General features: G+C 44.4%; 1 protein-coding gene across 3 annotated transcripts in view; it reads left to right on the top strand.

Moving 5' to 3' along the window:
- Positions 1-21,635: 21,635 nt before the first annotated feature.
- neurod2 (neuronal differentiation 2) overlaps positions 21,636-24,182 on the top strand; it is a 3,394-nt gene continuing 847 nt past the window's right edge. The window contains exons 1-2 of one of the 3 annotated variants that reach the window (XM_067429396.1): positions 21,636-21,855; positions 23,534-24,182. The exon at positions 23,534-24,182 is cut by the window's right edge and continues 847 nt beyond it. In XM_067429396.1, coding sequence (XP_067285497.1) covers positions 21,836-21,855; positions 23,534-24,182 — 669 coding nt within the window. In that variant the 5' untranslated portion in view covers positions 21,636-21,835. The other 2 variants (XM_067429397.1, XM_067429398.1) reach the window with 2 other exon arrangements.

Below are 24,182 nucleotides of genomic sequence, written 5' to 3'. Positions count from 1 at the left end.
AGCTCCTTTTTCTATATGCATTGGAAAAAAAGTTTGTATGTCACCACATATAAAAATAACCCTTGTCAGGGCAGACACCATATTTCAATTTTCATAAATAAAAAAAACGTTATAAGGAACGGATTATTGTTGATTTAATTGGGCATGTGCTTATTTAAAACCCTGTAGTTCAATTTTGTAAAGATGTTAAGTTGTTTGCCAGCAAGGTTTAATTGGGGGAAAAACATTTTCAGGGGTGTATCAGCTGAATGTTCTAGACCTTGAATTGAATGACGAATTGAATTGAATGGAGTTCAAGCGATAATGCACACATTGCAAAACATTTGTTTTTCATGTCAGTATGTCATAAATAGAAAGAGGCAACAGTTTACTGTCAAAGATTTGTCGCTCACATCACGACGCATCCAGTGTAGACAACATAACGGACTATAAGGGGCTCTTTTGTCCTGTCGCGCTGCTCACATCCGGTGTAGACAAGGTGAAACAAGACAGATTTGATTAACAAATTTTAAATGGATAATGGCAAGACATCCTTGGTGTAAATTACGTTCTTCTTTCAGATTAATATAATCAGAGCGGTATTAATAAATGTCCTGGTTAATCCAAGCATTATAATGGCAGTAAATGGCTGTCCAAAATTTGAAGCCAAAAAAGTGCATCTATTCATTATAAAAGTAATCCACATTACTCTGGAGGGTTAATAAAGTACTTCCGAAGTGAATCAATGGGTTTATATAAGAAAAATATCCATATTTAACTCGTTATAAAATAAGAAAATAACTAGTTTCCGGCGCAACGATGACGTCGGATATAGCGTAAAAAAGCATAACAGCCACGGCGTTGACGGCGGACGCAGCGTAAAAAACATAAATGATGTGACGATGATGTCGGGCGTTGCACAAGCGTTTTGAATCACGAGAGGATATTTTTCTTACACAAACCCATCGATTTAATTCAGAAGGCCTTTATTATTCCCCCGGAGCCGTGTGGAGCACTTTTAAAATGGATGGATGCACTTTTTTGGGCTACAAATTTTGGGCTGCCATTCACTGCCATTATAAAGCTTGGACGAGCCAGGACACGTATTAATATAACTCTGATTGTATTCGTCTGAAAGAAGAATGTCATTTACACCAAGGAGGACTTGAGGGGGGGAGTAAATCAGGGTGAACGATTCCTTTAAGCTTGAGCTGAGATTGGTTTATTATGTGTCAAATAAGCTTTTGCTGTGCTCAATGTATATGCTAATGAAAGCCTAAATTAAACGTTTTGAAGACTAGATTTTCAATGGACAGATTAATAAAATTCTTATGTGTTTGGAACAATATGAGGGTTGGTAATTTATGAATCATGACTGAATTTGTATTGGCAAGTGGACTATACATTTAAGACAACTTGAATGATCAACTATCAGTCACTGTAACCACACCATGCATTTATGCTGGTGGCAGCTGAAAGTTTAACATGTTGCTAAATAAATGTAATGTAGTTTTGACATGTGTCCTACCTTGTGTCTTGAAAACATCTCCTGACTCTTCCTTTTAAATAGTAACAGACCTGCCAGGATCGTAGTTTTTTTTATGATTCATGACAAGACTTCTTTCAACCACTGCAAATCTAGCATTGCCAATTACCTTACACCTTTACAAACCCAAGGCAACTTCAGGATAACTGCCAGTGAAAATATAACACACGAAATGTTTCTGTTTATATTAGGAAAGCCGACTATAACAACAACTTTCAAGACTTGACCAGTATTCGAATGATAGACAGACTGGACTTTGGACTTTAAGCCTTTTAAAAAAATCATATTGCTTCAGAAGACTTACAAGTTGTGCTAAAAGACATTTATGGTCATTATTACGTTTGCAAAAATAGCAATTCATTCAAAAATTAAAATTGAAGAACAAACTTATATTTGTATGAACATTATGTAACTGTTCATAACGTTATCATTTGCATTTTGCACAGTAACGTTACAAAATTCCATTGATTTGTTCAATGTTAATTCTAACTTACTTACTCATAGAATTGTAGCCACGTTGCTGCCATTGCACCTTCGTCTTTGCTCTGAAAAGATTTAAAAGCATGGCAACAATGTGTTAGTGTGAGTTTCAAATGAGAAAACGTCATGAGAAACAAATAACAGTTTAAAATTTTATCTAACGTTAGCAAAACAGGATCTAAAATGCTCCTCAAGTCACTTTGTTCACCCCGGAGCTTCAGCTGCTTTAGTCAAATTAACTAGCATCACATATGATAGAGGAAACTCGAATTCGATTAACAATACATTTAAAACGGTTGTAATATAAGGAATGCGTGAGTTTGCATTAACGTTACCTTTTGCTTTAACGTACGTTAGTTAACGTCACTGTGGCACGAGACGAGAGACATGGAAAGATGGCCAACTGTCTCAAAAGCCAGCGTTTATCTGTCCGACTGTGAGAAAGCACAAACATATATTTTTTAATTCCCCGCTGACAAACTGCAGTGTAAAACAGAATAATTAACTCCAAACGTGTACATTACCGTTGATAACACTGGTGCAATAGCGCATTTGCTCCTAATGTTAGATTGTTTGCTGGCTAACTTTACACACAACATTACTGAGCTGGTTAATCTTCGGATAAACATAAAAGAGGTACGAAAATAACACTGAAAACGTTCAAACATGAGCGAAATATGAATAAATAAGTTTGAAACGCTTACCTTTTGTTTTTCTTGACTGTAGCGCGAGCCGTCCTGCTGTGACTGGACTGAAGGAGGGAAAATAGTGCGGTTTTTGTTACCTCGGAAACTCACTGGGATGATACTTTGACATGACTAAATGTAATGACTTTAAAAGAGCTTAATGTAAGACTGTAGGCTTAATATGAGGTAGATTAATGTATATACTATTGTTTATTTATTTATTTTATCAGCTTTTAGTTATTTAATTGGCCATAGATGTAAAATACTAGATTAAAAAAATATCTGTAACTTAAACCATTAGAGTTAAAAAGTTTTAGTAACTTATTTAGATTGAGGTTTGCTTACAATAATACATTTTTGAGTTAACATCACACATATTTGTTAAGTTGAATTAACTTTTTTGGTAACATTAAGTAAAATGAACTTATTTCATTTAGTGAATTTCACTGTTAGGTTTTACAGTGTATGAACGCTTATCCTTTTCTCATCGGAAAAGACCTGCTGGACCGCTTCGAACCCGTACTGGACTTCAAACAGCTGAAAGTCTGGGCTCAAGTGCGTGAACCTCTGCCCCTTCAGACACACACATCGTCTGAGCAAGACTGTCATGTCACAGAGGTCACGGGAACTCCCACAGAGCCAGACTGCCAGGTCACAAAGGCCACGGGACCCCCTGCAGCACACTGTGACAACACAGCCTCAGCCCCAAAGCCAAGTTCAAGTTCGCTACTTTGCACATTTCAGCTATCCAAAGACTCTGATGCCTTCTGCCCCCAGGTCATGAATGACCTACAGCTGAATGACATTATCACAACGAACAGTATCCCTGCACTGTGGATAGACAACTCAACCAAAAGTCTACCACTGTGCAATGCAATCAGTAAAAACACACCACATGGCGACATGTGGGCACCTCCAAACCCCACATCCAGCCCCATTGTTGCAGTGCTAACCCACAGCAAGCGATCGACACCGGCTACAATGCCTGCCTTGCAGCTGCTATCGCTAACTCCGCAAATTTCCAACAACGATATTGCGGATATGCAAACCTCTGACACTGCAATAAAGACAATTCTTGACCACCTCTCAGACCCCTCCAACCACCCTATCACTGACTCTGAGCTCATTGATGACTCTAGCCACAGACATCTACATAACTCCAGACACATGATGCGTATTCTGGACAACATTCTCTGGTTTGCACCCGATGGCAACACAGCGCCACGGCTTGTAGTGCCACGGTCGCAAAGGGGGGTGATGCTAATGTACGCCCACAACACACCATGTGCTGGACACCACGGCACCAGAGCCACGTATGACACACTGAAACAGGTGGCATATGGGCCTGGGATGCATCAAGATGCAGCAGAGTATGTTAGAGAATGGCTAGTTCGCTGCCAGTTCCAACCAGCAAACCCGAACCACAGAGCCCCACTGCAACACAGAGGGACCACGTTCCCATGGTCAAACCTACAAATCGACCGGGTAGAACCCCTGCCCAGGTCCACAAAAGGCAAAAAGTACTTTCTCACAGTGGTGTGCCAGTTTACCAAGTGGGTGGAGTGTCAACCAGCACCCAACGACACCGCCCAGACCACGGCATACCACCTGATGAATCACATCTTTTTCCTGTCAAGATTGCCACGGAGAATCAACTCAGACAGAGGCATCCACTTCACTACTGAGGCCATGCAACAGATCTGGAAATGCCTAAGAAACGCGGCCGTGATCATGCTCCTGTGCCTCCAAACAATCAGAGGCCAGCCACCACCAGACATCATCACACCGGGTCCAGCCTCGGGCATCGTTCTGAGAGAGCAACCTGGACTGCTGATCACCAACTGCCAATGAATCCTCAAAAGAAAGACGTACTCTCCTGAACTTCACATCAGCAGCGCAAGCTCCTCCAGCCCTGCACACAAACGCAAAAGGGGGGAGGAGCCCAAGCCCTCTGCCTAACCTTACACCAGCTTCAAGAACCTTCTCCTCCAACACCAGTTAGTCACCTTGTAGGCAATACTGCCAAGCCCCACACTATGTCATGCATGTGATTTGAGAAAGAAGGCCTTAAACGAACACAAGGCCGCCTCTGAAGGGATTCTCAAAACCCCAATGACTTTGAACTTAGAAACAGAGAAACCAAAGTGGATCACCAGAAAGAACCCAGCCTGGCCACAATGCGAGGCACCCTCTGGAAAAGTTCCTAGTCAGCATAGGACATAAAAGTGTCAAGATGCACAGTCCATCTTCCTAGGCAGGAGACCTAAAGGACTGACTGGCCATTGCGAGGAACATGGTTCCACCCAGGGCTGCAGAAAGCCCACAGCACACCTGCACCACACAAACGGACTTCTGGATGACAGGTGACGCACCGTCAGGGCACCTGCTGCCTCGACTCCTGCTGCACAAGCACAGAGACCTGAACTGGGCTACTGTCTGCCTTATCTGCCGTGGAACGACCATCACTTCAGGAGACACAAACAACTGGAGCCTAACATGGCTATGGTGTGTCTGATCTTCCTGAACCTTTGATATCGCTCGTTGTTGTCCATAGGAGGGACAACAACTAGCGAAAGGGGGGATTATGTAGCGACTCAGGCGAATCAAACACACAATCGCCAGTTACATTTAACAAATATGTTTTGAAAGTTGTGCTCACTAGCAGACCTTCCCCCAACACAACAGAGGGAGATTCTTCGTTACCCTGGAAACCATCTGATAAGATGTTTTATGGCCCCAAAAGAATTTGGCCACATGAAGCTTCAGACACAAAGAGTTTAAGACACAGAGCTTTTGCCTCAAATTATAGACAAACCATCTATAAATGAACATGCACCCCAGGACATTATATGTAAACACATAACTGTCTTGTAAAATGTTTATTCTGTATGGTATTTTGCATCTTTTTGTCTGTGTCTTAACAAAGTACTAGTTCAGATAACCTCATATATGTCATGTCTCCTATCAAATTAATGCTCACTTCACGACTTACACTTCCATGTATATCACTTATTCAGAAAATGCAGTGTGTGTTTGTTGCATTAATTATAGTATGAAGACTCAGAGACCCACTGAGTCGAACTTTCAAACAAAGGGCCATAAAATCGTCTGAGGAATTTCCCGCCTGGAAATCCCAACAATCTCATTGGTTAAGTCTAACCCTGGAGGGTGGGACTACGCCCAGACCATAAAAGGAGGACCTCGGATGCCCTCCCTTCTCTTCTCGGAAAATCTCTTGCTCTTACTTCTCCAACTCTCTCCCTGTGGGAGCCAACACCCACGGTGGCTGGCACTTAAGCCATGCCACCAATGCAGGCCCTCCAAGCAGGCCCCAGCTCTCCTCGCTTCCCTACTGAGTCATCAACTTACTAGCCACAAGGGCATTCTTCAGAAGGAGGACACGAAGCGCCGCTAGAGAAAAGCTGCTTTCCTCCCGACCTCGGAAAAAAACCCACCGAACACGCAGGAACACAAACGCACACAAGCGAGAAGCCAAAACGAAACCAAAAAGAATGCAAGTATTCTTATTCTTACTGCTGTAAAGAGGGTGTGTTATTTTCCCGTTGGGACAAGTTAACTCCGTGAAGGTCGTATTTGATGAACTGAAGGAAAGCTGCTTCTTACCCCCCCCCCCCACTCTCTTTGTCTCTCTCTCTCTCTCTCTCTCTCTCTCTCTCTCTCTCTCTCTCTCTCTTTTATCTCTCTCTAATTTCAGTCTATTCATTATTCTCTTTTATGTATTCTTTCGTTAATATCTATACTTCTACTCTCTTGATGCATATTTAGTATGTACTTTCTGTGTGAATTGTAGTGTTATTTTTAGTCTGTGTTTATTAAACCTCCAAAAGACATTTAATGAGTTGAATCTGTTATTCTGCCACATACACAAAGTCAATGAAACTTGCGATCTAACGTTACCTAACTGCTTATGCTACTATGTTAGTAAAGAAATCTGTATGACCATTTGAAATATTGAACTTGTCCTGATCAGTAAAGTTAATGTTTCTTATGCGCTCGTAAAGCAGTAATCCCTTATTGAGAATTGATTTGAAAAGTCTATAACTAACTTGCAGGACAAACTTAGTAGGATAATTTCAAGCAATTTCATAAAGGGTTACTTGTATTTAATTAAACAATTTTCCCTATCGGAAAATTTTAATACGTAATGAACAACTGGCAAATTATATTCATAAATTCATGAATATTGAATATTAAATCCCTTTTGAGTTAATTATTCCCCGAGATATTAAACTCATAAGTCGTTGTTGTTACACCACCCTGTCTGTTGATGTACGCTACAACCGCCGTGCTGTCCTGACGCGGCTCAGGGTAAGACGAACTGTTGACAACTCTGTAGGCAGTAGATGTGCCATTGCAGTTGAGGCCCTGTCCACAGACCCGCAACCGCAAGCCCGTTGTACGTGGCACCCCAGCTAATGGATGAGGCATCCGTGGAGACAATCGGATGCCTGGAACCCTGTTCTAGGGGCACCCCCGCCCGTAGAACCACAGGGTCCGCCCATGGGCTGAAGGTTTAGCGGCATCTCTGTGTAACTAAGACACGGAGGGATCCGCTGTGCCAGGCCGCTGTGTGAGGTGCGCTGTCAGGGTGACCGAATCCAGCTCTATACCGGGAAAAGGAAACCTCTGCGTCGGGCAGGGTTTGCTCTTCTCCCAGTTGACCTGAAGCCCCCACCTGGGACCTCATACTAAAATGCTTGTTCGCCGAACACAGAGCGTGGAAATGGCCTGTGTTGCGGAAGAACCGAGACATGCAAGTACGCATCCTTCAGGTCGATCGCTGCAGGCCAATGTCGGGGACGGATGCGTCAGAGGACGCGTTCCTGCGTTAACGCTCTGACCGGTAGCCTGAGACGGGACCGGTTCAAGAACCGCAGATCCAAGATCGGCCGTAACCCACCGCTTTACTTGGGTACAATGAAGTACGGCCTGAAAAAGCCGGTCTTCATATCGGCTGGAGGGACCAACTCGGTTCCATCCTTCGCCAGTAGGACTGCGGTCCCCGTCTAAAGCACCGGGGCGAACACCCTCAACACCGAGGTGAAGAGAGCGCCCCTGGGCTTGGGGGGACGCCGGGCAAACTGAATCGCACAGCCAAGTCTGATGGTGCGGAAGAGCCCGCGGGATGGGCTGGGGAGCACTAGCCAGGCTCCCAGCGACCGTCCCGGCGGGACCTATGGCACCACAGACGTACCCGCAGTGGGGCAGCGTGGCGGCGTGCAGGGACCTGACCCGGAGGGCGTGAGGGCGGCCCGTGGTGGGGTCTGCGTGCACATGGCAACACCTACCTGCTTCTGCTGAGGGGGCGCAGAACAGAGGGGAGACCACATGGGGGCGTCCCGCGCGCACCCTGCTGGCGATTGAAGAGGCGCCCGAGGGCGGCAAGGCATGGAAGCATCGCACACCGCCAGGTGCACTCTCTAGGCACCCAGAGACTTTGCAAACTGCTCTTTCTGTGAAGTTTTGGGTACCACTGGCTGTGGCGGGACGGATGTTATACTCACAGGAAAGCCCCCCGGCCCTCCTCCCGGGGGAGGAAGTGGTGCTGCTGCCACTTCCTGTCGAGCAGGATCCTCCATCTCTGGGTGGCCCGTCTCAGGATCTCTTAGGATGGCACTTGCCACCTGGCTTGGCAGCGGCCTGAGCGGGCGGACGCCCTCGGCCACGAGCAGGCGGAGGCAGCAGCGGACCGCCGGGGCAGGATGTGCCGGATGGCCTCCGTCTGCTTCTGGGCGGCCGAGAACTGCTGGGGAAAGCTCTCGACCGCGTCACCGAACAACCCAGCCGACGAAATATGGGAGTCCAGGAACCGGGACTTATCGGTCTCCCTCATGTCGGCCAGGTTGAGCCAGAGATGCCGCTCCTGGACCACCAAAGTGGACATCGCCTGGCCAATAGTACGGGCGGCGGTTTTCCCCGGAGGAGCTCTGGGCCAGGGCTACCCTCGTGTACATCCATGAGTGCCTGTGCTTGATGCACCTGAAGCAACGCCATGGCATGCAGGGCGGACGCGGCCTGGCCACAGGACCTATAGGCCTACGTGTTCAGACCGGAAGAGAACCTACAAGCCCCGGATGGGAGCTTTGGGTCCCCGCGCAAGGCGGAGGCGGACGTCAGACACAGTTGCATCGCGTCTGCCCGCTCCACCGGCGGGAGACCCTCATACCCCTTGGCCTGCCCGCCGTCAAGGGTAGTGAGGGGGCAGGAGCCACTAGGTCACCCGCGGGCGCTAAACGGTGCTTTCCACGAACTAGTCAGCTTCTCATGCACCTCCGGGAAGAAAGGTAACGGAGCGGGACGCTTAGAACCAGCGCTGCCCACCCCGAGAAACCAATCGTCCAACCTGGAAGGCTCGGGACGTGGTGGAGGGTTCCACTCAAGCCCGACCTTTTCGGCGGCCCGGGAAAGCATAGCCATCAACTCCGGGTCCGACTCGACCTTTGCCACTCTCCCAGAGGGAGGCAGTACAGTCGAATCTTCATCCCCAGAGGACTGAAACTCCCCCTCAGATGCAGCAATCGACATCTGTTCATCCACGGGTGCCCCAAAAGACACCGTCGGCCGCGCATGTGGGGGGCCGACGGGGTCTCCCGAAAACACCACCGGTTGCGGTGCTCGTGAGGGATTAGGGTCCTGCGGAGGCTCACTCGACGGGTTTGTCTTAACCGTAATCCTCAGGTCACCCTGGCCATCCATCAAAGTAGGTCTATTCTGCTGGGCAGGAATAGACCTAGATTGAGCTATGGGTAGGGGGACTCCCCCTTCCCGGAGGAAGGCGAGTCTCGACCTCAGCACCGCGATAGGCATGTTCCCACAGTGAGAACACAAACTATCCACAAACGCTGCCTCGACAGGATGTCTGCTTCCTGATTTTGGACCCCCAGGACATACATTGCCCTGCTGGACAACAGTTTCCCTTGGGACCACAGGAGGATTAGATGCGCCAGTCTGCACAGAGGGCGCAACCTCAACCCTCCCTGGTGATTGAGGTAAGCTACGACAGCCATATTGTCTGTCCGTACCAGGACATGTTGGCCACGGAGGTCCGCAAAAAGCTCCTGAGAGCTTTGTAGACCGCCATCATCTCCAGCCAATTTATGTGCCAGGAGCAATGACGGCCCTCCTACGGGCCCCTCGCAAGGCGGCCGTCCATGACCGCGCCCCAACCAGTGAGGGAGGCGTCTGTTGAAACGGACTTCCGGCAACAGGACGCTCCTAACACTGGCTCCTGGGACAGAAACCAAGGTTTCTTCCATATGACTAGGGAACGAAGGCATCTGCGTGTTACCCTGATCACACGGAAGGGATTCCCCTTTGGGTAAAACCCCTTGGTCTTCAGCCACCACTGTAGGGATCTCATGTGGAGCAGGCCGAACGGCATCACGCTGGACGCTGCTGCCATGAGAACCAGCAGTCTCTGGAACTGCTTAACAGTGAGGCTGCCCAGTATGGACTCGATACGTGCAGGGAACATTGTGCCCGCATCGTTGTCGAGTCCCAAAGGGAAGAACCTGATATTGGTACGCTTTGCCCCCGAAAGCGAACCTCAAGCCTCCTGTGGACAGGAAGGATGGAGATATGGAATATGCGTCTTTAGATACATCGTGACGAACCAGTCCTCGAACTGGATCTGACTCACGATGGGATAGTGAGCATCTTGAGCCTGAATCTCCTCAGAGAATGGTTCAAGTACCTCCGATTTAATAATAGATGCACCCTTCCATCCTCTTTGGGAACCATGAAGTAGCGACTGTAAAAGCCGGACTCCCTGTCTGGCGAAGGGATACACTATATAGCCTCCTTTACCATCAGGGAGCTCACTTCCTGTTCCATAACCTGCCACTGGTCTGGGCACACCACTATTCAGACCACACTGATGAACCCCGGTGGTGGAACGCTGAACTGCAGTCTCTACCCTTCGCCCATGGTACACAGGGCTCCAGCAGATATATTCGGGAGCATCACCATTCGTCGAGATATTCTACTAGGGGAACCAGCCTCTCAAGGCTGGTCTCTGGTACCCACCGAGCCTCCTGCCTGACCCCCTGAAGCGGCCACCCGGCAGGGCTTAGTCGGGAAGGATTTTCGGTGTGCGAACGCGTTCGCTGCCCAGCTGCAGTCTCCCTATAGGCGGCTAGAGTAGCATGCATTCGCAGGAAGTCAATGTGGCCCGAGCATCTTAGAAAGCGGATCGCAGCATCGACTTCCAGAAAACTCCACAGAGGAGGCGACCTCGATCGCTCCTCGGGAGAGGGGGCTAGCCAGCAGGCCACTGGGCTGGGCACACCACCATTCAGACCACACCGATGACCTCGGTATTGGAACACTGAACTGCAGTCTGTACCCTTTGCCCACGGTACACAGGCCCCAAGCAGACATATTCAGGGGCATAATAACTATGCACCGAGATATTCTACTAGGGGAACCAGCCTCTTAAGGCTGGTCTCTGGTACCCACCGAGCCTCCTGCCTGACCCCCTGAAGCGGCCACCCGGCAGGGCTTAGTCGGGGAGGATTTTCGGTGTGCGAACACGTTCGCTGCCCAGCTGCAGTCTTTCTAGAGGGGGCTAGAGCAGCATGCGTTCGCTGGAAGCCAATGTGGCCCGAGCGTCGTAGACGGCGGATCGCAGCATCGACTTCCAGAAGACCCCACAGAGGAGGCGATCTCAATCGCTCCCCGGGAGCAATAAATATACACACACAATTTGGATGATAGGCTGAAATACCTAACTCCTCAAAGTCAGATAAATCCCATTTAATTGCACATAATTAAATGCCAACAAAACACCCATATAGTGAACACAATATGGATGATAGGCTAATAATCTAACTCCTCAAAGTTAGATAAATCCCATTCAATTCCTCAGAACTAAATGCCACCATAATCACCCGTCAAGTGAACATGTTGAATGATAGGCTGAAAAGACATATCTAACTCCTCAAAGTCAGATAATGTTTAAATTAAATTCCTCAGAATTAATGCAGCTCTAATTACCAGACCATACTGTTCAAACATGTATTTAACGAATCATCATCTACATGCTGCCTCAGCAACGCGAGATTCGATTCGTTCCCAACATATTTGGCTTTCATCCCTCGAGATGAAAGACCACAGGCGCGAGGCTGAAACACTCGAAAACGCACGTTTCTGTACGCTGCGAGATATTTCTCAACGACCACAGCCAGCACCCTCAGGGGCTGACTGCATGCCTCGCCAAACAGTATCACATGTACACAGATAGCGTGTGTTCACTTTTTTTGCAGACCCGTAATGCACGCGCTGCCTGGCAATGTGAGATCGAGCCTGCATTATGAGGTGGCGAGCTCTCGTTTACTTCACTCCGTCGACGCTGAGCACATCCAATTCCTCGGAATCAGATTGCTCAAGTATCTGGTTCTCCATCCCGGGGAAGAGCCGCATCGCGGGCTTCCGCACGGGAATGGAGAACACCGTGTTACTACAGGCAGCCCCCTCGGGGACTGCCCGAGCACCTTATTTTATGAATGAAGCAGTGTGTATGGTGTTTTAATGTCACCCACCTCGATGCTGAGCACATCTAACTCCTCAGAATCAGACAGCTCAAGCATCGGACCCTCCAACCCGAGGGAAGATGCCGCCAAGCGGGCTTCCACATGGGGAGGAAGGTCGTTGGAACTGTCAGAGGAGGATTGGGAAAGTGCCGCGGCAGTCCCGAAACCCTCTGACAAGTCCCACTGTGAACCCCATGATCTGCGACGCCGAGCCGCCTCAGCGACCGCGGGTGCAGAACCATGGGGCTCACGAGGCTGGCCGGTCTCATCGAACACGGCCAGCCGAGAGCGGAGCGTCAGCCGCTCACAGTGTTCACAGGCGGCTCCCTCGAGAGCCGCCCCAGCGTGCTGAACACCCAGACACTCTGCACACAAAGCAGGTGTGTATCCGAGCCCGAGATATAACGAGGGCAAGGATGCACACACTGCTTAAACTCTCTCTTTCCATATTTTTAAACTAACTTTCACACACCACTCGCAACTGGACAAACAACAGTAAATAGACAGACAGTACAGAAAGCGCCTGCTGAAGAGCAAAGACTGCCGCCATTATGCGCTGGCTCCCCTTTTATACTTCCGGGTACGTCGTCACAATGACGTCATCACGCGCGCCAATCGGATTGGACTAGTTTCTATTCAGACTTCAGATTCGCTGATGCTTAGGGAGCATCCCATTTCCACAGCCTAATATTATCAATCTTACTAGTAAAGAAGTTCATAAAGTCATTACTGCTGTATTGTTTACAAACATCAGAAGTTCAATCAATCAATCAATCAACTTTATTTATATAGCGCTTTTACAATCACGATTGTGTCAAAGCAGCTTCACAGTGTCAAACAGGATAATATTGCGACAAAATTAGATTTGGCTGTACAGTCGTACTGGAGAAAACAGTGATGTTATCAGCTTATTTTAATTTATCATATAGCGACAATGTTGGCAGATCAGTATTATAGTTTATAGAATTAAATAAGACCTAATTCATATATTTTATTTGTATAATAAGTTATATAACTTATATCATATTTTTTAGTGTCCCCAACTGAGCAAGCCAAGCCAAAGGCGACAGTGGCAAGGAACCAAAACTCCATCGGGGCATGATGGAGAAAAATAAACCTTGGGAGAAACCAGACTCAGTCGGGGTGCCAGTTCTCCTCTGGCCTATTAACACACCGTGTAAGATTATTATTCTGGCAACCTTACAGGTCGGAAATCATATTAGATCGGATTATTCAAAATTTTCAGGGTATCACGGAAGAGACAGATTTATTTAGGATGGGGCGTCAATTACACAAGAGTATGAATACATGAAAGATCGGAATTATTGCGCCGAAGACGGGTTTTGAGCATGTCGTGCCAGTGAGGCAAATTCGGAGGAGACACCATTTGGCACGGCTCAGCAGACACTCCAGGATGCGTTGGTCATGTCCAGGCAGGTCCACCATCCGATCCGGACAGGGCCCAGATCCGGGATAAACCTCGGGATAAACAGAGAGACTAACATTAGTGTAGATGTCACTCTTTTTATGATGTAACGAGTACATCAGGTGTTATGGGAAGTGTTCCCGGTTCCGGCTGACCTAGTTAATGCAGCCTAACAATCAGTCAATTGAATTGAATAATGAAAGTTAAAAATGTTCTATGTGTATGCCATAGTAAAGAGATGTGTTTTTAGTCTAGATTTAAACTGACAGAGTGTGTCTGCTTCCCGATCAATGCTAGGAAGACTATTCCAGAATTTAGGAGCTAAATAGGAAAATGATCGACCGCCTGCAGTTGATTTAGATATTCTAGGTATTATCAACTGGCCAGAGTTTTGAGACCGCAATCGACGTGATGGGGTATAATGCGTTAAGAGCTTGCTTAAGTACCGGGGAGCTAAACTATTTAGTGCTTTGTAAGTAATAAGCAAGATTTTAAAATGTATGCGATGTTTAATAGGGAGCCAGTGCAGTGTTGACAGAACTGGACTAATATGATCATACTTCCTGGTTCTAGTAAGAACTCTAGCTGCTGCATTTTGGACTAGCTGGAGTTTGTTTATTAAGCGAGCAGGGCAACCACCCAGTAGAGCATTACAATAATCTAGCCTTGAGCTCATGAACGGATGTACTAACTGTTCAGCATTTTGCATTGTAAGCATGTGCCGTAATTTAGATATATTTTTAAGATGATAGAATGCGGTTTTACAGATGCTAGAAATGTGGCTTTCAAATGAAAGATTGGTATCAAAGAGCACACCCAGGTTCCTCACTGACGGCGAGGGCTTGACAGAGCAGTCATCAAGTGTTAGACAGTATTCTCGGTTACTACTTGTGGAGCTTTTCTGTCCAATAATTAAAAATTCAGTTTTATCTGAATTAAGTTGCAGAAAATTACTATTCATCCATTTTTTTATATCAGCTATGCATTCTGTTAATCTTGTGAATTGGTAGGTTTCATCAGGGCGTGAGGAAATATAGAGCTGAGTATCGTCAGCATAACAATGAAAACTAACGCCATGCTTCTTAATGATATCTCCCAGTGGTAGCATATACAGGGTGAAAAGCAACGGTCCTAACACTGAGCCTTGCGGTACCCCAGACTGAACTTGTGATCGGTGTGACATCTCTTCATTTACTGCTACAAACTGATAACGGTCAGATAAGTACGATTTAAACCATGCCAAAGCAGTTCCACTAACGCCAACATAATTTTCGATTCAATTCAGAAGAATATTGTGATCGATAGTATCAAATGCAGCGCTAAGATCGAGTAACACTAATAGAGAGATACAACCACGATCAGATGATAAGAGTAAATCATTTGTAACTCTAATTAGAGCAGTCTCAGTGCTATGATACGGTCTAAATCCTGACTGGAAATCCTCACATATACCATTTCTTTCTAAAAAAGAACATAATTGTGAAGACACGGCCTCTACTAGTATTTTTGATAGAAACGGTAGATTCGAGATTGGCCTGTAATTGACTAATTCTTTAGGATTAAGTTGCGTTTTTTTAATAAGTGGTTTAATTATAGCCAACTTAAACGTTTTCGGTACATATCCTAATGTCAAAGATGAATTAATGATATTAAGCAGAGGATCTATGACCTCTGGAAGTATCTCTTTTAATAGCCTAGTCGGTATAGGGTCAAGCATACATGTTGTTGATTTTGATGATTTTACAAGTTTAGCCAGTTCTTCTCCTCCTATAGCAGTGAATGAGTGTAATTTTTTCCTCAGTGACCCTGCAGTGCTCTGTCTGAAGTGATACTGTAATAGACGGCTGCATGGTTATAATTTTATTCATAATATTATCAATCTTACTAGTAAAGAAGTTCATAAAGTCATTACTGCTGTGTTGTTTACAAACATCAGAAGCTGAAGCTTTATTTTTTGATAATTTAGCCACTGTATCGAATAAATACTTAGGGTTGTGTTTGTTTTCTTCTAAAAGAGATGAGAAATAAGCAGATCTAGCAGTTTTTATGGCCTTTCTGTATGCAATCATGCTCTCTTTCCACAAATTGCGAAAAACCTCTAGTTTTGTTTTCTTCCAGCTGCGCTCCATTTTTCTGGCTGCTGTTTTAAGGGCCCGAGTGTGCTCGTTGTACCACGGCGTTGAATTATTTGCTTTAATCTTCTTTAAGCGCCGGGGAGCAACTATGTCTAAAGTGCTAGTAAGGAGAGAGTCAATAGTTTCGGTTGCAGCATCAAGTTCATCTTGGCTATCTGTAATGCTGAGGAGATGGAACTGATGAGGAAGATTATGTACAAAGCAATCTTTAGTCGCAGCGGTTATCGTCCTGCCATATTTGAAGCGAGGGGATGGCTTTGCAGCCTTAGGTAAATTAAGTATACATGATATTAGGTAATGATCTGAGATGTCATCGCTCTGCTGCAGAATTTTAACAGTATCAACATTTATTCCATGTGACATTATTAGATCTAAAGTATGATTAAGGCGATGAGTGGGTCCCGATACGTGTTGTCTAACTCCAATAGAGTTTAGAATGTCTCTAAATGCCAATCCCAATGCGTCTTTTTCATTGTCTACGTGGATATTAAAATCCCCAACAATTATTACTTTATCTACAGCTAATACTAACTCCGATACAAAATCAGCAAATTCTTTGATAAAGTCTGTATTGTGCCCTGGTGGCCTATATACCATATCATATCATTGACAATAAGCGTTTTTGGAGAAAGGGATTGAATATTCAGCAACCCAAGCTTTATCAATTGTTCATCCGTATTATATCTGTTGTTTATTTGTTGGACATCAATTACATTTTTACTGTTGAATGGTTTTGATGGTTTTTTGTATTTACTAATTCGGGGAAAAGACACAGTCTCTATGTGATAATATCTAGGTAAAAGAGTCTCTATGTGCTGGGATTTAGCTGACTTTGGTGACGTGAGACAGCTAGCAGACGGTTGGTTTAGCCAGTTTGTCTGCTTCCTGACCTGGGCCCCAGTGAGTCAAGGTTTAGCTCTAAGACTATGTGCCAAATTACTAGAGAGAAGACCAGCACCAGCCAAGGAGGGATGAATGCTGTCTATCTTCAACAGGTCAGGTCTGCCCCAAAAACTTTTCCAATTGTCTATGAACCCTATGTTATTTTGCAGACACCACTTAGACAACCAGCCATTGAGTGAAGATAATCTGCTAACTATTTCATCACTCCATTTAGCAGGGAGGGGACCAGAGAAAAATACGGCCTTTGACATCGTACATGCGAGTTTACACACCTCTTTAGTGTTAATTTTGGTGATCTCCGACTGGCGAAGTCGAACATCATTAGTGCCAACGTGAATAATAATCTTAGAGAATTTACGATTAGCTTTAGCCAGCACTTTTAAATTTGCTTTAATGTCAGGTGCTCTGGCTCCCGGTAAACATGTGACTATGGTGGCTGGTGTCTCTATTTTTACGTTCCGTGTAATAGAATCGCCAATAACTAGGGCACTTTCAACAGGATCCTCAGTGGGTGCGTCACTGAGTGGGGAGAACCTGTTTGATGTTCTAATCGGAACGGAAGAGTGTTTTTTTGATCCGCAACTATGCTTTCACATCGTCACCCAGCCCTGCTGCGCGGGCTCAGCCGGAACCAAACAATGAGTGTTCACTAAGCTAGTCGCATCCAAAGCAGTATCTAAAGCTGTTACATTCTCACTACTCTCACATGAAGCTTGGATGCGTGTCTCTAAATCTGAAATCTTCTCCGTCAACCTGATTAATTCCTTCCATTTATCACATGTGAAGCCCTGTTCGCCAACGGAGATAGATATGCTAAACATGTAGCATGCAGTGCAAGTGACAATGACAGGAGAAGAAGACATGGCTTACCGTATTTGTAGATGAATCCAAAACTTACCACAGTTGTGTGATGGAGTCTTTTTAATAATCCAACTCACCACAGTTGTCTAAAGAACTCAGAAAACAGGAGAACCGGATGCCGGGAGTGAAAGCTACCAGGCTAGCGAAAAGCTAACGTGTGGTAGTGATTTAGATTAAAAGCTAGTAATGTCAAATTTAAATTGATAGGCTATATTAAACACTATATGGTAATGAGTAAGTTATATTTAGCAGTGTAAATAACAAAGAAAATATATCAAATAGAGATTCAAACACAGCTGTACAGAGCTACAAACACTGACAGACAGGAGCAATCGATCAGTGTGTGTGTGTGTGTGTGTGTGTGTGTGTGTGTGTGTGTGTGTGTGTGTGTGTGTGTGTGTGTGTGTGTGTGTGTGTAACTTACTCAGTTTGCTGTGAAAAGCAGCAGTGAGAGCGCGGCCGCACTGTCTCGTGCTGTCTGTCCAACACGAGCGATTTCCCCTGGCACACGCTTTCTCACTCTCTCTCTTGCTAGATAGCAGGCAATCAGATGCTTCATGAACGCTGTTCGGCTCTGAAGTGAATGATAATGGTGCGTGGTGAGTGCTTCCACTTTATTCTATGCAAAGCACGCACGCCAATGTCCATTGGCCCGTTTTCTAAATCTCGAAGCTGATAGGGTCTCCAGAAGTGATCCCCATTCGTCGGTCTAGTTCTGACGTACGTCGAACGTGACCGACTGAAAGGGAACTAAATAGTCTTTCCATTCTTGCTTAATCTTTTGTACAACACTCAAATTATTAAGGAGGGAAACATTTAACCGCCTCTGTTTTAAACTGCAACTTTTATCTAGAGCCAACGAAAGAACCAACGGAGCATGATCAGAGATGGTTATTGATTCAATGTGGCAGTCACTCACTTTGTAAACATCTCCTTTTAACATAAATAACATATCTATTCTGGAGTAGCTACCATGTACTTTAGAGAAAAATGTGTAGTCTCGTTCTTTAGGATGTTTTTTGGCGCCATACATCTACTATACATACAGTCTTGTTCAAAATAATAGCAGTACAATGTGACTAATCAGAATAATCAAGGTTTTTAGTATATTTTTTATTGCTACGTGGCAAACAAGTTACCAGTAGGTTCAGTAGATTGTCAGAAAACAAACAAGACCCAGCATTCATGATATGCACGCTCTTAAGGCTGTGCAATTGGGCAATTAGTTGAAAGGGGTGTGTTCAAAAAAATAGCAGTGTCTACCTTTGACTGTACAAACTCAAAACTATTTTGTACAAACATTTTTTTTTTCTTCTGGGATTTAGCAATCCTGTGAATCACTAAACTAATATTTAGTTGTATGACCACAGTTTTTTAAAACTGCTTGACATCTGTGTGGCATGGAGTCAACCAACTTGTGGCACCTCTCAGCTGTTATTCCACTCCATGATTCTTTAACAACATTCCACAATTCATTCACATTTCTTTGTTTTGCTTCAGAAACAGCATTTTTGATATCACCCCACAAGTTCTCAATTGGATTAAGGTCTGGAGATTGGGCTGGCCACTCCATAACATTCATTTTGTTGGTTTGGAACCAAGACTTTGCCCGTTTACTAGTGTGTTTTGGGTCATTGTCTTGTTGAAACAACCGTTTCAAGGGCATGTCCTCTTCAGCATAGGGCAACATGACCTCTTCAAGTATTTTAACATATGCAAACTGATCCATGATCCCTGGTATGCGATAAATAGCCCCAACACCATAGTAGGAGAAACATGCCCATATCATGATGCTTGCACCTCCATGCTTCACTGTCTTCACTGTGTACTGTGGCTTGAATTCAGAGTTTGGGGGTCGTCTCACAAACTGCCTGTGGCCCTTGGACCCAAAAAGAACAATTTTACTCTCATCAGTCCACAAAATGTTCCTCCATTTCTCTTTAGGCCAGTTGATGTGTTCTTTGGCAAATTGTAACCTCTTCTGCACATGCCTTTTTTTTAACAGAGGGACTTTGCGGGGGATTCTTGAAAATAGATTAGCTTCACACAGACGTCTTCTAACTGTCACAGTACTTACAGGTAACTCCAGACTGTCTTTGATCATCCTGGAGGTGATCATTGGCTGAGCCTTTGCCATTCTGGTTATTCTTCTATCCAGAGTCTGTGTTGTCTTGTTGGAGTTTTCGTAACTCCGCTAGCACATCGTTAGCCCCCGTGCTAGCCATGCTGTTAACATCCCCGCTGGTTTTCAGTGGAGTAGCTTCAGCTATCGTTAGCTGTTTAGGACCTGGTCTTTCCTCGTCCGTTTTACTCCCTTTTCCTACTTTTGGATCGGCATGTCCGCTAGGCTTTCCCTTTCACGTAGACTTGTATTCATTTATCAATAAACTCTTTCAACGTCTATTTTTAATGGGTCTGTTGGGGCTGAGAAGTCCACCTACAGCTCTCGGCCATGACGTAAGCGGAAGTCCCAGAAATATGTAATTACAAATGCATTTAATTATATTATAGTGTACATGTAATTTACATTGAAGTATATTTTATGTCACATTAATTGCTTGTCAGTACATTGAGCAGTGAACTTTAAAGACATTAGAAGCAATTATGAATGTACATATATAAAATTGTATTAAAGTATCACTTAAGTTGTTCCAAAATAAAAACTATTATTGCATTTTATTTTAACTTAATATGAGATACATTTGAAATCAATTACATTTAATGAGTATTAAGTGCACCCAAAATGCATTTAATTCACACTTGGTGCACTATGCAACTTTCCCGTCCGCTAAAGGGCGCCTATTCAAAACAAAGGCGTAGTTTGATGACAAACAGTTTGAGCACAGCATCTTGGGACGGGGTCTTCATCTCACAGCTGGGGGAAAAGAATCGGGATAGGACTCTGGCAGAAATCAAGTTGATGAATGCGGTTATTAACATTACTGTAGTATGAAGCAGAGCAGGACCGAGTGTTGTGGATCTGAGCAAGGCCACTCAAGCGATTGTCAATGTGATAAAGAACACACGCCTTGCAAGCAGTGTATTAAGTGTATATCTTTAAAGTATATTATTTGTGTAATAAGTACACATTTTAAAAAGTACACTAAAGTGCACTTTTTTCACAAGGGTATATTTAACCATGTTTGGCTTTAATGTCTATGTATTTTTTTTTTTACATAAAGACCAGTCAATTGAACCTAATAGAAACTGTAAGAAAAAGATTAGACTTATTTACAGCATTAGATTTATTTACAGCATTAACCCCTAATAATAAAAATATTAACAAAAATAAAAAGTTTCGACATTTCACGCTTGACACCATACAAAGATTAATCATTAAAAAATAAAAAATAAATGCGCAAAAAACAAATACAACATGGACCCTAAATGATGTGGCTTTATCACCTTTTCCGTCAATCATTGGCTGACGTTAGTTACATATTATATGTTTCCAACACCCAGCCTTCATGCAGTTCAAAATAATTGCCACCAGGTGGCACTAGAACCCTATTTTCAATAAATTTCAAACATATCTATAGACCAGACTGAACAGGGCAGCTCGCAATAATGAGCTCTGTTGTAGGGTATTATCTACAACGGATATTATCTAACAGCTAAGTAAATCACAAACAAATTCAGACATGTTTAACAATGATATTGTATTCACAGAAGCCTACTTATTAGTGAAACAATTTCTATAGGATTTTTTCCCCCTCTGGTATATGTCCATATGTTGGAGAAATAATGAGAATACATAGAATTAAAAGACGAACATACTAGAGTATACATGGTTGCATACATGGTTTAAAATAGACTGTATTTAAAGTCCTTCACCAGCGAAAACCTTTCTGCGCAACAGCAAACAGTGCGCGCGCGTTACACACAAACACACACACACACACACACACACACGCACGCACACACGCTCTCTCTCTCTCTCTCTCTCTCTCTCTCTCTCTCTCTCTCTCTCTCTCTCTCTCTCAGAGGATGGGGGGGGAATGGTTCTAATACATAATTAAATTGAATTTACAAATGAAACCTAGTTTTTTTTCCACCACATTCCCTCACCCCAATGTGTATCTGCGAATATTTGTGTGCACTTGGGTGTAGTTTCTATGAAAGCTTGTTACACTTTAGTGAGGTGCGTGTGCAGCGGCAGCGACAGATGGTGGGCTCCTCATCCCTCGGGAAGGCAATCTCTACGAATGCGAGCGCGTGTCAATCACCCGCTCTCATGTGATGGCTCCTGCCAGTGACGTGCCCACCATATGGCCTGGCATCAGAGCAGGTATGTAACCCTGCCTGCTAGGGATGCCACACCGCCTCGCTGCAGTCCGGGAAAGGGATAACACATACCGGATCACAAACAATCGCGCCTCTCTTTTTCTTAGTCTTTTTAACGTATATGGAAGCATGAAGATGATGTAGACGTACGCGCCCTCATCCGTAGAGCACCATAAACTAGGTGAGTTTTTCAGACGTGATAAAATATATAATCATAAGAAATGATTGTTTATATATTATTTTTTGCAATAAATATTTAAAAGAAAATATGTCAACTAGCCTACTGATGCTGGTTGAATGATCTTTAATGCGTACATCTATTTTAGATTTTTATCATCTGTAGCCTAATACCTTTTTCTCAGTGAATGGTAGGCTACATTTAAATTAAAGCAGCCATTTAACATTATATGTGAGCGATAATTCTGATTTGAATCCTTCAAAAACATGTGAAATATCGATAAAGGCTAAAGTTTACAATAATCCAGGTTGTTTAGACATATTTGACGAGACATTATGACAATGCTTAAATAGTGTTGTTTCTCGTAAGCCTAATTAGTATGTTGTGCAAATTGTTTGTTACATTATCAGTTACTTTTGCAGAGATAATACTAACAATGCAGGCTCCCCTGTTGGTTAACATAGCCTAGTGAGTAGTTAACGTCCATATTCTAACAATCAGCAGGCCTATGCAAATTATTTAAATACTAAATCGTGTTCATCGAAAATCTTTTGCGCAAAATAAACACTTGACCTGACAACTTTTAGAAAATTAAATTGCGAGTGACGTTTCTTCATTGCAATAAAACAATAGGCCTATATTATTGTATGGTCGGTACATTAAATTAGCTAACTATCTTGGAAAGGTTTTTTTCTCAAATTGACACAGGGAAGGAAAAGAGGGGACAGCAGGGCGATCCGACGGCAGTTTTAGAACCTGGACATTGGTTGTGTTTTAGGGACCCCGCCCTCATCAAGAGGAGCCAGGAATAGGCTATTGTGGTCATAAATGAGATCGTATTTCAATTCAGTATTACATTTACTCTATAGTTACAGCTTTTATTTATTTTATTATTATTTTTAATCGTTTAGCAGTTGTAAAGGGTTTTCAAAGAGTTTTTAGCTGATTTAATTTTTTTTTGATGTGCTGGAATGCCGCCAGAATGAAGATGGAAAGGAAAGGGCGAAAGGGGTACACGCTGCTCAAAACGACCCCCCTGAGACACAAAAAAACAGGGGCCGCGTGCGAGGACCTGCTGAGAGGGGCCAAACAGGACTACAGAAAGTGGGAATTGGGGAGACCGTCTGTCGACGTCTGTCGCTCTCACTGAATTAAAATGCCACTTTAGAAGTCGTCTCCCAGAGATATTCCCAGCTTTCTGAAAAATGACATGACACTTGATCGTTATTTAACCTACACATATTTCCCATGTAAATTACATTTTATCTCTTCATTTTTTAAATCGTTCGTTTCATCAAAAAGTAGCTAACAGAAACTATTCGAAAACGACCCCTTATTTGCACAACATACTAAAATTTTAAGTGATGGCAGCGCGCATTAACTTTCACATTGAATGGGGTGCTAAGGTTGTTATTAATATTTCAAACAACATTTGTGCTGTATATAATTTCGACGTCATTGTTTAATTATTAAAACACTTGTGTACTCGTTGTCTATGTTTCAGTGGTGCTGCCATGTTGACAAGGTTATTCAACGAACCTTCACTGCTTCCGGACATGGAGAAGTTCGGGGGCTGGGTGGATGACAGCGGGAGCGAGTGCTCCAAAACCAAGGACGAAGAGCATGAGCGCTGTCGCCTAGGCGACGAGGACTTGGACGAGGGTGATGTGAAAGGCGGGAGCAGCCGGGCTCAGTCGGATATTGCAGGGGATGAAGACGATGATGAGGATGTTGATGAAGATGATTGTGCAGATGAGGGGGACGGAGACAGACCTAAAAAACGTGGGCCAAAAAAACGCAAAATGACTCCGGCTAGGTTAGAACGCTCGAAAGTAAGGCGCCAAAAAGCGAACGCGAGAGAGCGCACGCGCATGCACGATCTAAATTCAGCACTTGACAATCTACGCAAGGTGGTACCATGCTATTCAAAAACTCAAAAACTCTCTAAAATTGAAACATTACGGTTGGCGAAAAACTACATTTGGGCGCTGTCAGAAATCCTGCGGAATGGGAAGAGACCGGATGTGGTTTCGTATGTACAAACACTGTGCAAAGGCCTCTCCCAACCCACGACCAATCTGGTGGCTGGGTGCCTCCAACTTAACTCAAGGAATTTTCTAACGGAACAATGTCAAGAGGGAGCGCGCTTTCAT

Source organism: Pseudorasbora parva, chromosome 21 (assembly GCF_024679245.1).
Source record: "Pseudorasbora parva isolate DD20220531a chromosome 21, ASM2467924v1, whole genome shotgun sequence".
Lineage (NCBI taxonomy): Eukaryota > Metazoa > Chordata > Actinopteri > Cypriniformes > Gobionidae > Pseudorasbora > Pseudorasbora parva.
Note: the sequence above shows the minus strand (reverse complement) of the source record. Positions and strands in the feature narration are given on the sequence as shown.